The sequence below is a fragment of the Pan paniscus genome, chromosome 1 (assembly GCF_029289425.2).
Source record: "Pan paniscus chromosome 1, NHGRI_mPanPan1-v2.0_pri, whole genome shotgun sequence".
Lineage (NCBI taxonomy): Eukaryota > Metazoa > Chordata > Mammalia > Primates > Hominidae > Pan > Pan paniscus.
The window spans coordinates 124,138,626-124,157,355 of NC_073249.2; the positions used below are offsets into that span (position 1 = coordinate 124,138,626).

General features: G+C 35.8%; 1 protein-coding gene across 2 annotated transcripts in view; it reads left to right on the plus strand.

Annotated features, from left to right (window-relative positions):
* The window catches only part of COL11A1 (collagen type XI alpha 1 chain), a 233,700-nt gene extending 223,793 nt beyond the window's left edge, over nucleotides 1-9,907 (plus strand). For both annotated transcript variants that reach the window (XM_034932204.3, XM_003808494.7), the window contains exons 64-67: nucleotides 3,073-3,185; nucleotides 4,614-4,682; nucleotides 6,456-6,689; nucleotides 8,215-9,907. In XM_034932204.3, the coding sequence (XP_034788095.3) occupies nucleotides 3,073-3,185; nucleotides 4,614-4,682; nucleotides 6,456-6,689; nucleotides 8,215-8,361 (563 nt within the window). In that variant the 3' untranslated portion in view covers nucleotides 8,362-9,907. The remainder of the gene's footprint in view (nucleotides 1-3,072; nucleotides 3,186-4,613; nucleotides 4,683-6,455; nucleotides 6,690-8,214) is intronic.
* Nucleotides 9,908-18,730: the final 8,823 nt, after the last annotated feature.

Below are 18,730 nucleotides of genomic sequence, written 5' to 3' on the forward strand. Positions count from 1 at the left end.
AATGATTTGGTGAACAGAATATTAAGAACTGGGATAGCTTGGGGCAAAAATGTATCTTTAATTGATCCACAGATATTCCAAACAGCTGTGAATAGCTTACTTACTAATAACAATTAGGATAATTCATCATACCAACTCTTTGACAAAACCTTTATATACCTATTGGTCAGAGAAAGAAAGTTTCAGGTTGCTAAGTTAGTTGACTAAACTCTTACAATTATTAAAGTAGCAAGGGGCAGATCTTCATCTGATTTTTAAATTTCCCACTGCATGTTGAACTATTTTGTCTCCCCTTTACTCTGTAGAAAATACTGTTTTGCACTACCAGTCATATAATGTCAGTTATAACTGTGATCTAAGTAACTCAATGCAGATAGAAAAGTTCAATGTAGTTCAGAAACAGCCAGCATAAAAAAAAGGATGTCACAAAGATCTTCTTATCTTAATCAAGCATAGCCTGTTAAAGGTAAAACACAGGTAATTATTAGCGTTCCTATACAAACTGGTATCTAACATCTTTATGTTTATAATATGTTTATCTGAAAAATATACATTTAATTTAGTGATTTATAAGGAGATTTACTTTTAACTGGTATTATTTAAGCAAAGGATTTAGATGATTTAGATAATTCAATGTTATATACTCCTAAAAACCATGTAAGATACATCAAAGGTTCACAGTGGTTATCTCTACTTGGTAAAATCTTAGATGATTTTTTTTTTATTTCCTTGTATTTTTTTCCTGGGAATTCTAATTTGTTTCAGACATGATTATATTAATGGTATAATCTGAAAAAATATAGATGTTTTTGTTAAAGATATTAAAGTTATGCGACTATTAGAATACTTTTCCTGTTTATATACAAGTAGTAGCAGAAGATAAAGCAGGTTGATATTGCATTGTTTAGAGTTCCAGCACCAAGGTAAGCAATTTGAGCTTTTAAAATATTAAAAGTTCATAACCAGTGGACTTATATAATTCAAATATTTGAAATGAAGTGGCAGCATGAAAAACAGTTGGAAGTATAAAGGTAGAAAGAATTCGATTCCTTTCCTTCTCAGTATAAAGGTCAAAGCTGCCACCCCTCTAAAAAAAAAAAGGTTAACAAGAGAAAAGTATTAAAAATGTATTTGATTATAGTTCAACATAACATAGGAGCCTTCAGATTCAAGCTCAAAAGATACAGAGGAAGCTGTCTGATTTTATGCTTAGGTTCGATAAGGCAGGGACAGCTGTGTAGAAATGCAATATAATATTGGACAAAAAAAGGGTATGAGCTAATGATACTAATCTGAGTAGGGAAACCTAGTAAGGCCTTCTGTTCAGATACTCCCTGGCCTGTGTTGTAGTATTCCATCCTCCCAGGTACGGGGTAGAACCCCTCTGGAATAAGAGTTTTAATTTCTTTATGGCCAGCTGTTACACAGAAAGGTGGGTGAAGGTTATGTTAGCAGTGGCAAATCCATATGGTATACTAAGGGTTGTAGGAGTGACAGTTTATTAAAAAGTTTTAGAACAGAAATGAAAGAAAGTAAAGTACACTTGGAAGAGGGTCAAGCGGACGACTGGAGGGCTTCAAGTGCATGGTTTGACCTTTGACTTGGGGTTTTCTACATTGGCATGCTTCTGAGGTTTGCATCTCTTCTCGCCTGATTCTTCCCTCGGGGTGGGCTGTCCACAAGGGCAGTGGGCTGCCAGCACTTGGGAGGGGCCACACACACACATTTTGTTTCCTGGAGTTGTGCGCATGCTCACTTGAGGCGTTTTACCCTTACCAGTTTAGTGTTCCCAGAGGAAGGTTGTTTACCAGTTAAACTCCAACCATTTGCATCTTAGTGCACATGCTTGAGCCCAGTAGCCCACCTCCTGAGATCGTATAAAGAAGCTGCTGGTCACCAGTTTCAGGTGTTTTCTCTGAGGGAAAGGGAGACGGCCATTCCCTGGCACCAGCTGCAACCAATTGTTTTAGCGAGACAGTTTAACAACTGCCTGACCTTCATCTGATGGTCGCCTGACATTCCTGGTGGGGTTGGCGGGGCTCTCCTGCCCTGTTTATGTCTGACTGACTACCTACTATAACAGTTACAGTAATATGTTTAGGTTTTATAGCTGGCTTTGCAAAAAAGGGGTTCTGGTTTCTATGATCCACTTTGGGGAGGAGGGATTCTAATTTCCATGACTTGCCTCAAGGGAGAATGAGGGATGAGAGACAGGAGGGCAGAGGTCACAGAAAAACTGATTCAGAAGCTTTCACGTTGGGGTATCATTTTTTGAGCCCCAATAGAAGGAAGCAAAGTAATGTTTATATGTATATCACTTTTGGCTCCTAGTAACTCTTGTTAACTAAAGCCATATTGTCTGTTATCTAAAGAATAACTTTGTTACTCCCACTATTTTCCATGCTTACTCACATAACACCAAATGAATGGTGATGATTATTCACATAATAAAGTGTGTTCTGCAATATTTCAGCAATGGCATTAATAGCAGGCTGCATTAAAATATATAAAGTAGTCCTTCTTAGGACCCCCCTTCAAAGACAGAGTACATTTATTGCAAGAAGTTTTTTTTTTTATAAAATAAGGCAGAGGTATGGTCTCTGAGGCTAAGTAGATACGATATCACCTCCATTGTTACAAATGAAGAAACTAGGAAGAAAATATATTGATTACACTACTCAGATTACTTAAGTAGTAAATAATACTTATGAGATTTGGAGTCAAGTATATCTTATTTCAATATGCATGCAATTTATTACACAGGGATAAATGGAATGTTAATATTTGAGGAGATGATATTTAAGTTGAAACCAAAAAGTGATAGGCATGAAAAGAATTTTAAAAAGGTATTCCAGGTAGAATATATGGGGCATTTGCAAAGCTTTGAGGCAGACAAGAGAAAGTATCACTCTTTATTAAGAAACGTACCCCAATATGCCCAAAAGCTTAAAAGGCAAAAGATCTATTAATATGTATTTTCCTTATTTCTCTTTCTAACAAAATTTGATATCTAATGCATTCAACAATGATGTCAATGAATTTTTATATGACATATTTTTTGCTACCTTCTAGGTGAATATTGGATTGATCCTAACCAAGGTTGCTCAGGAGATTCCTTCAAAGTTTACTGTAATTTCACATCTGGTGGTGAGACTTGCATTTATCCAGACAAAAAATCTGAGGGAGTAAGTACCAATCTGTTTTGGTGGTGAATGTTGTCAGTTCCTGCCATGTTTTGCAATATTGAACTAAACAGGAAAATTATACTGTCATATTTTCATTTATCTGCTTTTCTTACAAAATAATTAGAGTACTTCATTTGCATAAACATGAATAAGCACCAAATTGATGCACAGAGTTAACAAATACTTCTCTTCTTTATTTTTTACCCAGATGTATTCTTTCTGCACCTGCTTGCTCGCTAAAATTCTATGGATTTCCATGACACAGCACAGCTGAATCTCAAATTTTAGTGCCACTAAAGTGTTCTTCTGCCCAATTACCACATCAGAGACCTCACAGCTGCATATTACACCCAAAATATCTAATTTTATAAAGAATTAAACTTTTATATACAAGTCTTTTCTGCACTTACATATTTTTTAAATATTTAGTTTCTTTAAACAAATTCTTTAATTTTTACCTAACATTATTACCAGTATACTGAGTTCTGTCTTCAAAGCTAAATGCAAATCATTAATGTAAAGAAAGTTTGTTCACGAGCATAACTATATTCTCCAAACATTTTATAAGTGGACATTTTGTCTTTATTGGTATTCATGTAATAAATCTCATTCTTCCTAGTAAATGGTGTGGACAGTAGAGGCACAGAAACTCCTTAAGGCAAAACAAGTAGCTTTATGTGTGACTAATGGTTTTGGGAGAAAAGTTAAGTTTCTGAGTAAAGAGTGGGTAGTAAGGGCAGGAGAAAAAACAACTTCCATCTTCCAACCCTACTTGGCATGTAATGAAGCACAGTAAAGCTCCCCTAGCCTCCAGAGAAATGTGGAAAAACAGAAAATGTTTCTTACACAGATAACTCGAGTTCCCTATTGTGAAGACTTATATACCCTTTGCTGTTCTTCACAAAGCAGAACAATAAATGCAGATCTATCAGATTCTAAATATTCTAACCAGCAGGGAGTAATTCAGGTTGTTTCCAGTCAGTGCCTTTCACACAGTATCTCTCCTTAGCTACTGGCTAAATACTTTCAAACATGTTCCTTGGCTATGGAGTGAAGATGGTACCTGCCTTGCTTGATGAAGCTGACTGACATTTTGAGGATTTCCTTTGCAAAGGGTTTCTGAGTGTTCCACCAATGTCCCCTATAACCCTTATTATGCCTATACCAGGTTGTCTTTCCCCTTTTCCTTTAGAGCTGATAAAGACAACAAAAAGGAAATGACTCAATCTTCACTACATAGAATGTACAGGATCTATCTCAAATTTTTCTCTTTGTCTCATTTTGTATAATCTAATTTGTGTCATTTTAAAACGATTTTAAGCACTTTATTTTCTTAGTCTTACTGAAAATGAATTATATGTATATAAAAATACTGTTTATATTGTAAATTTTCACCTACTCACTAACTTTTCTGTTCCTTTGCAACAGGTAAGAATTTCATCATGGCCAAAGGAGAAACCAGGAAGTTGGTTTAGTGAATTTAAAAGGGGAAAACTGGTATGTTATTACCTCAACATGAAACGATTTTTCACGAACTCAAGAAGTGACATTCTGATTATGTATTTCTGGACTTTAACAGTGAAAGTCTAAATTATGCTAAATGAGGATTCCCTGTGGTCTCTAGTTTGTTCCACTTAATATCTCTTAGGCCATTGTGGTATCTTAAAGCAACCTAACATTTTTGTATAAAAGTAAATGGAAATATGCTAAATTTATGGAAAACAAGGATCAAATCATGCATACAATTTATTAAGTACCTGAGATAGACATCATAAAAATTGATTATGTTAGAAATATCAGGTATAAAGAATATATCTACTTAATATCTTCCTATTATTTCACTTTCTGTCTGCTTGAAACCTAATTCCTTCTTTATTCTTCATATCAATAAGTTGGAATGTGCAACTTTTTCTGATTGTTCTGGCACAAATTTAAAGATTTCCATACAATTACCAGTTCATTTCAATAATTTTCTAAAGATATTTTAAGTTTAGATGTCAAAATTAAATTAATCTTTAAAAGGTGTTTAATCATATATGTGTTTAAAGTATTTTATTTAGAAGTTATTGAATTTAAAGTGTTTTCCAGTTATCCAGATAATTATTCAGTTGTTTAATTTTCTTTGAAAAGCTATTATTTTCCATTTATGATTATTTATACAGTTATTATTTCTATACAAACTCATGCATATTAACCACTTTTATTGACACTCTCCACTGGAGTTATAATTCTCTATTACAGTCTTCAAGTTGCATATTAAATATCCATATTACATTATTATCTTTGTATAAGTTTAAAAATATATACAGATAGAACTCTATGTGTGTGGATTGAATTTTCCCAGTAGACTTTTTTCTTCAACCCCCAAGAATACTCATGATCTGACCTACTATTCAGTAAGAACTAAGTAAAATCTGTTTTAAGGAAGAAAGTAACAAATAACTGCCTTTACATTGACCTAATCTATAATCTAGGTGAACATCTTAACCTTTTTTTTTCAAATTTAAGTGTATATGTTACAGCTGAACTCAGATATTTTTATTACCAAAAATAAGACAATTTATAAAGATGATATGAGACAGTTGCTAATAAATTACAACTGAGACTATTTTCCTGCTATAATTTCAGAATAAGTATTGACTCAACAAATATTAACTTGCCTTGTCTTGCACATTATGCCTGCTGCTGGCAATACAATGTTGAATACACACATCATCTAAAAATAGATAAACAGGCATTTCTGAAAATATTAATAACCTTTGAGGACTATAGCCCCAAAATGAAAAGTGTAGGAACATGTTTACAGATTTGGGTAAAGTTGATACATTTTGAAATGTTTGAAAGGAATAGTCAAAATCAAACAACATAAAACCAGCTAATCTTTGCATTATTCTGAGATTCCTTGGTTTTCATTGTTCCATTATTTTACCAATTTTTTTTCAAAAAGATACAGAAATATATTGAAACATTTCTTGGAAACTAAAGCATTTTTTATAGTGTTTACTGTTTAGGAAACTAAGACTTAGAGATAAAGTGGTTTTTTCAAAGATAAGCAGTGGCTACCGTAACTTAGGTGGGATACAATTCATAAAATCTTGTCTCTGGGTCTTCTGACCCTCAATGTACACTTTTTTCCGTTAGGTTAAGGTGGGTCTTTTGATTCATCTACATGCTTCTGGCATCACAGTTCACTGTCTGCAGTGATTTAATTCTTTGTAGCATAAAAAAGGAAAAGAGTCATTAGGTGTCTTTTTATTCCTTTATTCCTAGCTTTCATACTTAGATGTTGAAGGAAATTCCATCAATATAGTGCAAATGACATTCCTGAAACTTCTGACTGCCTCTGCTCGGCAAAATTTCACCTACCACTGTCATCAGTCAGCAGCCTGGTATGATGTGTCATCAGGAAGTTATGACAAAGCACTTCGATTCCTGGGATCAAATGATGAGGAGATGTCCTATGACAATAACCCTTTCATCAAAGCACTGTATGATGGCTGTGCGGTGAGTATAAGTTCTGCTTGTCTCCCTTCACAGAGATGATAGGCAGCATGTCACCGTTTCAGTTGGTCCTTAGCCAGATTTTTCTCATGAAATGGACATCAGTTGTTATTAACATTTGATGCTTAATCTTGACATATTAAACTATGGTATGTGAGAAACCAGTAATGTTAACACACACACAGTTATGCACATAGACACTCTGAAACATTTTTAAAGGCATAACAGAAGGTAATCTTGGATTATATGTTATTTTATTCTGACATTTGAATCATATCACAGCTAGTTATTCCTAAAATGAAAAAGAAAATAAAAAAACTTATTTCATTTGCCTCCTTATTGGTGATTTTAAAATGACAGATAAAGGAATCACCATTATACCATTTATAATATCAATAATTTTTAGCCCTATATTTTGTTTATAAGAAGCTTGTTAATTTGTACTATATCAGTTTGAGATCCAGTATCATTATTGTTATCTCTATCTTATAGAACTACCTTGTTCACACACATAAGATTTTATATAAGAAAATAATAAATAGGTGCCCTAAAATGTTCATTGCTTTAGCTGAGTATTGATGACTGAAGAGAAGTCACAATTGTAAATAAGTAAGTTCATGTTTTCATCAAAATGAGTGGAGTGCAAGTAAAATGAAGAAGAGAGAATAAAGCAAATGAATGGAGCAAGAGTTGGGAAAAGCTTTTCCAATATAGTTTATTGTTAAATATTCATAAAATTAACATATAGCAGAAGAAATTTTTTTGACATTTGACCTTGTGTGTTATAGTTCTGAACCTGTATTCAACTTTTTCTGTAAGAGAATTTGACTATGTATATCTTAACTATAATGGTAAAGATGTATTATTTATACTGGAGGGGCTGGGTGTGGTGTCTTACCCCTGTAATCCCAGAACTTTGGGCGGCCGTGGTGGGCAGATCACCTGAGGTCAGGAGTTCAAGACCAGCCTGGCCAACAAAGTGAAACCTCATCTACTAAAAATACAAAAATTAGCCAGGCATGGTGGCACATGCCAGTAGCTCCAGCTACTCAGGAGACTGAGGCAGGAGAATGGCTGGAAACCAGGAGGCAGAAGTTGCAGTGAGATCACTGCTCTCCAGCCTGAGCAACAGAGCAAGACTTCATCTCAAAAAAAAAAAAAAAAAAAAAAAAGAAAGAAAGAAAAGAAAAAGAATATATATATATATATATATATATATATGAGGATTCACTACCAACATCAATTTTCATATTAAATTGTATTTATTAACTCAAGACTCTTTTTAATTACGAAATATATAGCACTATCATAGTTAAGTAATTACAGCTAAATATTAAATGTACTAATCACTATTCAAAATTTAGAACTGTATCAGTGATAAGAATTATTACATAGATAATAGAAAATTTGTTTTTCTATTATCTTCTCTCTCAGCTTCTTACCTCCACTCAGAAGCCCAAGAAAAAATAAGATGCATTTAAAAATATTAAAAGATTGTATAACTTTTTATTTCTGCTTTATTTTACAGTCCAGAAAAGGCTATGAAAAGACTGTCATTGAAATCAATACACCAAAAATTGATCAAGTACCTATTGTTGATGTCATGATCAATGACTTTGGTGATCAGAATCAGAAGTTCGGATTTGAAGTTGGTCCTGTTTGTTTTCTTGGCTAAGATTAAGACAAAGAACATATCAAATCAACAGAAAATATACCTTGGTGCCACCAACCCATTTTGTGCCACATGCAAGTTTTGAATAAGGATGGTATAGAAAACAACACTGCATATACAGGTACCATTTAGGAAATACCAATGCCCTTGTGGGGGCAGAATCACATGGCAAAAACTTTGAAAATCATAAAGATATAAGTTGGTGTGGCTAAGATGGAAACAGGGCTGATTCTTGATTCCCAATTCTCAACTCTCCTTTTCCTGTTTGAATTTCTTTGGTGCTGTAGAAAACAAAAAAAGAAAAATATATATTCATAAAAAATATGGTGCTCATTCTCATCCATCCAGGATGTACTAAAACAGTGTGTTTAATAAATTGTAATTATTTTGTGTACAGTTCTATACTGTTATCTGTGTCCATTTCCAAAACTTGCACGTGTCCCTGAATTCCATCTGACTCTAATTTTATGAGAATTGCAGAACTCTGATGGCAATAAATATATGTATTATGAAAAAATAAAGTTGTAATTTCTGATGACTCTAAGTCCCTTTCTTTGGTTAATAATAAAATGCCTTTGTATATATTGATGTTGAAGAGTTCAATTATTTGATGTCGCCAACAAAATTCTCAGAGGGCAAAAATCTGGAAGACTTTTGGAAGCACACTCTGATCAGCTCTTCTCTGCCGACAGTCATTTTGCTGAATTTCAGCCAAAAATATTATGCATTTTGATGCTTTATTCAAGGCTATACCTCAAACTTTTTCTTCTCAGAATCCAGGATTTCACAGGATACTTGTATATATGGAAAACAAGCAAGTTTATATTTTTGGACAGGGAAATGTGTGTAAGAAAGTATATTAACAAATCAATGCTTCCGTCAAGCAATCATATGTATAATTTTTTTTCTACCTTATCTCATCTCATTGTTTTCAGTGTGCTTCAATAATGCAGGTTAATATTAAAGGTGGAAATTAAGCAATTATTTATGAATTTGTGCAATGTTAGATTTTCTTATCAATCAAGTTCTTGAATTTGATTCTAAGTTGCATATTATAACAGTCTCAAAAATTATTTTACTTGCCCAACAAATATTACTTTTTTCCTTTCAAGATAATTTTATAAATCATTTGACCTACCTAATTGCTAAATAAATAACATATGGTGGACTGTTATTAAGAGTATTTGTTTTAAGTCATTCAGGAAAATCTAAACTTTTTTTTCCACTAAGGTATTTACTTTAAGGTAGCTTGAAATAGCAATACAATTTAAAAATTAAAAACTGAATTTTGTATCTATTTTAAGTAATATATGTAAGACTTGAAAATAAATGTTTTATTATTTCTTATATAAAGTGTTAAATTAATTGATACCAGATTTCACTGGAACAGTTTCAACTGATAATTTATCACAAAAGAACATACCTGTAATATTGAAATTAAAAAGTGAAATTTGTCATAAAGAATTTCTTTTATTTTTGAAATCGAGTTTGTAAATGTCCTTTTAAGAAGGGAGATATGAATCCAATAAATAAACTCAAGTCTTGGCTACCTGGATTGGTCATTTTCTTTCTTAAATAGGTTCCAAATTATTCTCAATTTCAGATAAAGCTTTTGATTCTTTCTTGACCATCCAGATTAGAATAGTTTTACACTTCTGAACAAACATATTACCATTCAGAGATAAGTTGTCTAAATCCCCCACATGCATAAGATAGTGAAAAGAACATGGTAATACTAAATTTATAAAATAAAGGTAGTTTATACTCAAAATTTCAGAGATATTTTTGTAATTAAATATTTTACATAATGAAAGTATAGCAATAACAGAATATTTTGCATATTAGCCTGCATCAGGGATGCAGTGTTATCCATTTAAACCAAATAAACTTTAATTTGGCACTCAATAGAATGAATAGATAATGGAATGTCTATGCTTTTATATTCTTTCCATGTATGGATATAGTCTTCTTCAGGACATCAGGCTTTTTTCTCTCCCTTATGATTGATGTAATCTAGACAAAATAAAGCTCACCAGAATAGAAAAAAACCTGTTAGATGACATTTTAATCCTGGCCCCAGCAGGTATGTTATTCATATGAAAAATACAAAGAATAGTATTGACCTTGAAGGCAGGGTAAATCATGGACTTAGTGCACATGAAATTTGATCTAACTTTCTTTAAGAAATAAAACTACAAACACAAGGTACAGAAGTGACTATAATGAGTAAAGATATTACAACAAATTATTATTTTTATTAAAAAGTTAACACAAAAAAACAGGAAATCTGGGAAAACAATGTTTTTTTCTTTCTGAAACACTTCTGTGATTTTTTAATATTATATTCTTGGCTGCAGTCTCTTTGAGTGCCTCTTTATAAGAGATTTCATAATTTAACTTCCTATAGAGTAAGATACTCTAATATGCAAGGTGAAAAAATGTTTCTTATTGATACCTTAGAAATATTTCTGTTTCATGTCTTGTTATTGGTAAGTATTATAAAATTTTTAGATTATTTAAAAATTTAGGAAAATCTCTATTACATATATTTCATATGCACTACAAAATTTGTGAGAAATTTCCACAGACTAGCTTCTGATTCTGTTTATTTCAAATCTTGTTTCTCCTCCACTGCCTATAGATTTTATGTTCTGGGCACCATAAAACACATGTATGCTATGGTACAAACTCAGTCTTCTTTGTGGTCATCATAACATATCATTAGTTCATTCTTCCATTGCTATAAAGAAATACATGAAACTGAGTAATTTATAAAGAAAATAGGTTTAATTGGCTCATGGTTCTGCAGGCTGTACAGGAAGAATAGCAGTTTCTACTTCTGGGGAAGCCTCAGGAAGCTTCCAATCATGGCAGAAAGCAAAGTGAGAGTGAGGCGTCTCACATGGCTGGAATAGGTGCAAAAGAGAGTGAGAGGGGAGGTGCTATACACTTTTAAATAACTATATCTCATGAGAATTTACTATCACAAAAACAGCCCAAGAGGATGCTGGTAAACTCTTCATGAAGGATCCACCCCCAGGTCCAATTACATCACACTAGGTCCCAGCTCCAACACTGCGGATTACAATTCAATATAAGATTTGAGTGTGGACACATATCCCAACTATATCAGTGGATGACAGGGTTATTCCAGAAAGCCATTTACACTAGGATTGCTGGCATTAATATACATAAAATAATGACAGGTTGTATAATTATACCCCATCATGTAAATATAGTATACAAACCCCAAATAAATGAATCTATATTTGAATTTTCTCCTTGCTGGCCCCTTCCACTCTACCTAACAAAAGGCAAAATCACAAAGAGTAGTTGCAGTGGTAAAACAATGTTCTTAACTAATCATGGTCAATGTTACTCTGGCAAATTTTACTAATAATATGACCATGTAAACATATTTCTAGGAGACCTCTCAGGGTCTTAAATGGAGCCCATGCAAAAGAAGTGTCCTGGAGCTTAAGCTTTATGAGTTTCATGTTAAATAGATGGCTTCATACTGGATAACTGTAAAACATATGAGTTACCTAACACAATATCTGGCATATATCAGCTATAAAGAAATTGCTGCTGCTCTAGATTTCTTTGTGCTGCTATTATCACCATAGTATAAGTCCCTTTCTGAAATGTAGCTATTAACACCTGTGCTACCCAATATCGTATAATTTTTATAAAGATTTCATTTTAACAAAGTAAATATTATACAAATTGCATGATCACAGAGACCCAAATCATCAAAGAGAGTTACATGCAAGCTTTACAAATGATTTGCAAAAGATACCAAAAAAGAGCAGCAGCCTAAGGCATTTTAAATCCAGCAAGTCTGAATTCACCAGACATAGCTTATCAAATCTTCTTTTTCTATATATACCAAAATGTGTTTTACTTGCCAGAGGATGATTTTAATAGGTCTTGGGGGTCTCTCAACTTTGGTACTTTGCTAGTTTCATATCCCTGTACTGGCTGTATGATTAACCATTGCTCAGTACAGCTGCAGCCAGGAGATCCATAGATTGCAGAATTATTTACAGAAAATTTTTTTAAAGAAACATATCTCACTTAAACCATTCCAAGTTCAGTAAGCTGTACATAGCAACCCATGCAGAATCCTCATTCACTATTCATCTAATAAATCCAACTGTCAATATTTAGAAGGAGATGGTTCAGGGTTAAAAAAGAAACAATATTTTAAAAAATTTACAAATCCATGGTTAACTCTTTCCTAAAACCACAACGTGAAATAATTTCAGAAATGTTTCATGCTATAGTAACTGTGACTTATTTTACAATAACATTATAATGGGAGTTCTGTCTATAATACTATAGGTATGAGATAAACAAAACCATGGGGATATGGTTTGGCTGTGTCCCCATCCAAATCTCATCTTGAATTCCCCCTTGTGTGAGAACCCAGTGGGAGGCAATTGAATGATGGGGGCAAGTCATTCAAATGCTGTTCTTGTGACAGTGAGTAAGTCTCGCGAGATCTGATGGTTTTAAAAAGAGGCATTCCCCTTAACAAGCTCTCTCATTTTTTGCCTGCCACCATCCATGTAAGATGTGACTTGTTCCTCCTGCCTTCCACCATGATTGTGAGGCTTTCCCAGCCAATTAAAGCCCATTTTAATTGAACTGTAAGTCCAATTAAACCTCTTTCTTTTGTAAATTGCTCAGTCTAGGGTAGGTCTCTATCAGCATCATGAAAACAGACTAATACAATACCTTGATACCAGTGAAGTGGGATGAAATGATACCTGAAAATGTGGAAGCAGCTTTGGAACTAGGTAACAGGCAGAAGTTGGAACAGTTTGAGGGGCTCAGAAGACAGGAAATTGTGGGAAAGTTTGAAATTTCCTAGAGACTTGTTGAATGGCTTTGACCAAAATGCTGATATGGTCTCAGATGGAAATGAGGAACTTGTTGGGAACTGAAGCAAAGGTGACTCTTGTTATGTTTTAGCAAATAGACTGGTGGCATTTTGCCCCTACCCTAGAGATTTATGGAACTTTGAACTTGAGAGAGATGATTCAGGGTATGTGGCAGAAGAAATTTCTAAGCAACTAGCATTCAGGAGGTAACCTGGGTGCTGTTAAAAGCATTCAGTTTTATAAGGGAAGCATAGCATAAAAATTCAGGAAATTTGCAGCCTGACAATGTGATAAAAAATAAAATCCCTTTTTCTGAGGAGAAATTCCAGCTGCAGAAATTTGCATAAGTAACAAGGAGAGGAATGTTAATCCCCAAAACAATGGAGAAATGTCTCCATGTATCCAGGGCATGTCAAAGAGCTTCATGGCAGCCCCTCCCATCACAGGCCCAGAGGCAGAGCAGGAGAAATGGTTTTGTGGGCCAGGCCCAGGGTCGCCATGCTGTGTGCAGCTTAGGGACTTGGTGCTCTGTGAACAAGCAGCTCCAGCTGTGGCTGAAAGGGGTCAATGTAGAGATTGGGCCTTGGCTTCGGAGGGTGCACGCCCCAAGCCTTGACAGCTTCTATGTGGTGTTGAGCCTGTGAGTGCACAGAAGTCAAGAATTGAGGTTTGGGAATGTCTGCCTAGATTTCAGAAGATGTATGGGAACTCCTGGATGCCCAGGCAGAAGTTTGCTACAGGGGTGGGACCTTCATGGAGAACCTTTGCTAGGGAAGTGCAGAAAGGGAATATGGGGTCAGAGTCCCCCACACAGAGTCCCTACTGGGGAACCACCTAGTGGAGCTATGAGAAAAGGGCCACTGTCCTCCAAACCCCAGAATGGTAGATCCACTGACAGCTTGCACTGTGTGCTTGGAAAAACTGCAGACACTCGATGCCAGCCTGTGAAAGAAGTCAGGAGGAGGGCTATACTCTACAAAGCCATAGAGTCGGAGCTTCCCAAGACCATGGGAGCCCACCTCTTGCATCAGTGTGACCTGGATGTGAGACATGGAGTCAAAGGAGATCATTTTGGATCTTTAAGATTTGACTGCCCTGCTGGATTTCAGACTTGCATGGGGCCTATAGCCCCTTTGTTTGGCCAATTTTTCCCATTTGAAATGGCTGTATTTTGTATTTATTTATTTTATTTATTTATTTTTTTGAGATGGAGTCTTGCTCCATCACCCAGGCTGGAGTGCAGTGGTGTGATCTCGGCTCACTGCAACCTCCACCTCCTGGGTTCAAGTGATTCTCCTGCCTCAGCCTCCCAAGTAGCTGGAACTACAGGTGCCCACCACTACGCCTGGCTAATTTTTGTATTTTTAGTAGAGACAGGGTTTTACCATATTGGCCAGTCTATTCTCGAACTCCTGACCACCCTGTGATCTTGTGATCCGCCCATCTCAGCCTCCCAGAGTGCGTAAGCCCCCACACCTGGCCGGAATGGCTGCATTTACCAAATGCCTGTACACTTACTGTATCTAGGAAGTAACTAACTTGCTTTTGATTTTACGGACTCATAGTCAAGGAGCGACTTGCCTATTCTCAGATGGAACTTTGGACTGTGGACTTTTGGGTTAATGCTGGAATGAGTTAAGACTTTGGGAGACTGTTGGGAAGGCATGATTGGTTTTGAAATGAGAGGCCATGAGATTTGGGAGGGGCCAGTGGTGGAATGATGAGGTATGGCTGTGTCCCAACCCAAATCTCATTTTGACTTCCCACATGTTGTGGGAGGGACCTGGTGGGAGGTAATTGAATCATGGGGCAAGTCATTTCCATGCTGTTCTTGTGACAGAGAATAAGTCTCATGAGAGTTGATAATTTTAAAAAGAGGCATTCCCCTGCACAAGCTCTCTTATTTTTTGCCTGCCACCATCTATGTAAAATATGACTTGCTCCTCCTTGCCCTCTTCCATGATTGTGAGGCTTCCCCAATCACATGGAACTGTAAGTCCAATTACACCTTTTTCTTACATTGCTCAGTCTCGAGTAGGTCTTCATCAGCACCAGGAAGATGAACTAATACACCCTGATTCCTATTCTAAAATTACCTCTATATGTCCATGCAGAAATAATTAAGTAGCCTTTCTTCCCACAATGTGATGATTTCCTTTTTGTGGAATCTAAAAAGCAAACCTTACATCTCAGTAGCAGGTCTCATTCCAGTGATAACACAGTATAAGCTATTGAGTTGACTGACTTAATTCACCCCATATTAGGGTGCATGGTGTAACTAAAATATTTGGCTGTTTTTCAGCTCATAGAGTGAAATGATTATTTCTGGGGCCCAAAGGAAGATTCACATGAAATGATGAAAACTTCTTTGCTCAACCCTATGTGGGATGTCCAGACTTTGAATTAAATAAAACAAATCCACTACTTACAGATCCCTCCAGTCACTGTGGTTCAAAGGTCTGTGCAACCAATTCCTTAACAACACAGGTTTTTGTATCTTACCTATTTCTGGGAAATAAAATAAAACAAAATAAAAATAAGACATAGTAAATAAATAGTTTAAGCCACTAAATAAAAAATTGTTCCCATAGCTACCATTCAATAGGTAAAAGTATTTTCAAGACTCTGAAAGTTTTCATGTAATTTTTATGTAACTTTGATGTTTCTTATCTATGTAGAAAGAAACTAAGCTCATTTGTTAGATAACATTACTATCTAGTTGTCTTCACAGTTTTGATGTTTTAACATCAATACTTGACATGGTTTGGCTATGTCTCCACCCAAATCTTATCTTGAATTGTAGTTCCCATAATCCCAACATTTTGTGGGAGGGACCTGGTTGGAGGTAACTGAATCATGGTGGTGGGTTTTCCAGAGCTGTTCTTGTGTAGTGAATAAGTCTCATGAGATCTGATGGTTTTATAAAGAGCAGTTGCCTTGCACTTGTCTCTCCTGTCACCACATAAAGAAGGATGTCATTGCTTCCCATTCCACCATGATTGTAAGTTTCCTGAGGACTCTCCAGCCATACTGAACTGTGAGTAAATTAAGCCTATTTCCTTTATAAATTACCCAGTGTCAGGTATGTCTTTATTAGCAGTGTAAGAAAGGACTAATATAGTAAATTGGTACTAGTAGAGAGGGGTACTGCTTGCTATTAAGATGCCCAAAAATGTGGAAGTGACTTTAGAACTGGGTAACAGTCAGAGATTGGAACAGTTTGGAGGGCTCAGAAGAAGACCGGAAGATGTGTGAAAGTTTGAAGCTTCATAGAGACTTGTTGAATGGTTTTGATCAAAATGCTGATAGTGATATGAACAATGAAGTCCAGACAGGTGGTCTCAGATGGAGATGAGGAACTTATTGGGAACTGAAGCAAAGGTGATTCTTGCTTTGCTTTAGCAGAGACTGGCTGCCTTTTGCCCCTGCCCTAGAGATCTGTGGGACTTTGAACTTGAGAGAGATGATTTAGGGTATCTGGTGGAAAAAATATCTAAGCAGCAAAGTGTTCAAGAGGTGACTTGGGTGTTTTTAAAAGCATTCAGTTTTATTCATTCACAAATATATGGTATGGATTTGAAACTTATATTTAAAAGGGAAGCACAGCATAAAAGTCCAGAAAATTTTACACCTGATAATGTGATTAAAAAAAGAAAAACCTATTTATCTCAGGAGAAATTCAAGTTTGCTCCAGAAATCCACATAAGTAACAAGGAGCCAAATATCAATCACCAAGACAATGGGAAAAATGTCTCCAGGGAATGTCAGAGGTTTTCACAAGAGCCCCTCCTATCACAGGCTTGGAGGTGTAGAAGGAAAGAATGGTTTCGTGGGCAGGGCCGTTGGCCTTGCTGCTTTGTGCAGTCTTGGGACTTAGTGCCTTGCATCCCAGCCATGGCTAAAAGGGGTCATTGTACACCTCAGGCCATTACTTCAGAGGGTGCAAGCCCCAAGCTTCGGCAGCTTACATGTGGTGTTGGGCCTGTGGCTGCACAGAAGTCAAGAATTAAGGTTTGGGAACCTTTGCCCAGATTTGAGAGGACGTTTGGAAATGTCTGGATATCTAGGCAAAGGTGTGTTGCAAGGTCAAAGCCCTCATGGAGAACTTCTGCTAGGGCACTGCAGAAGGGAAATGTGGGGTAGGAGCTCCCACTCAGAGTCACCACTGGGGAACTTCCTAGTGGAGCTCTGAGAAGACGGCCACCATCCCCAGACCCCAGCATGATAGATCCACTGACGGCTTACACTGTGTGCCTAGAAAAGCCACAGCAACTCAACACCAGCCCGTGAAAGAAGCCAGGAGAGGAGCTGTACCCTGCAAAGTCAGGGGGTGGAGCTTCCCAAGAACATGAGAACCCACCACTTGCATCACTGTGACCTGGATGTGAGACATAGCGTCAAAGGAGATCATTTTGGAGCTTTAAGATTTGGCTGCCCTGCTAGAATTCAGAGTTGCATGGGGCCTATGTCCCCTTCGTTTTGGCTTATTTCTCCCATTTGGAATTAGTATATTTACTCAATTCTTGTACTCCAGTGAATCTAGGAAGTAACTCACTTGTGTTTGATTTTATAGGCTCATAGGTGGAACTGACTTGCTTATTCTCAGATGAGATTTTGGATTATAGACTTTTGAGTTAGTGCTGAAACAAGCTAAGATTTTGGAGGACATTTGGGAAGACATGATTGGTTTTGAAATGTGAGAACATGAGATTTGGGAAGGGGAAAGGACAGAATGGTATTGTTTGGCTATGTCCCCACCCAAATCTCATCTTAAATTATAGTTCCCATAATCCTCACATGTTGTGAGAGGAACCTGGTGAGAGGTATTGAATCATGCGGGAGGGTTTTTCCCCTGCTATTCTCATAATAGTAAATAAGCCTCATGAGATCTGATGGTTTTATAAAAGACAGTTCCCCTGCACACATTTTTTTGTCTGCCATCATGTAAGATGTGCCTTTGCTCCTCCTTTGCTTTCCACCATGATTGTGAGGCCTCCACACCCATATGGAACTGTGAGTCCTTTAAACTTGTTTTTTTTTTTTTAAATAAATTACCGAGTCTTTTGTGTTTCTTCATAGCAGTATGAAAATGGACTAATACACTAGTGAAATAAATAAGAATAAAAAAAATAATAACACCAACTCTTAAAGTATTATCTGTTTAACTAAAAGTAAAAAAGGGATATGACTAGGGCAAATTGAGGTTTCATTGTAGATTTTGGATTAAGTTCTTGAAAGTCTCTCACAATTTTTAAGTAAATATTTTCTAAAAATATATTCAGTGGGTTTTGAATCATGGAATAATGGAATGTCAATGCCAGAAAATATGGTCGTCATTTGTTCATCAATTAATCAATGATCAATTATATGATTTAGCATTGTGATGTGTCCAGGTTTCTAATAAAAAGAAGTCAAGTTCACAAAGGAATTATGTTATAAGTTGTCTATACTATATCCTTATTAATAGCCTAATGGAAGAGATGCAT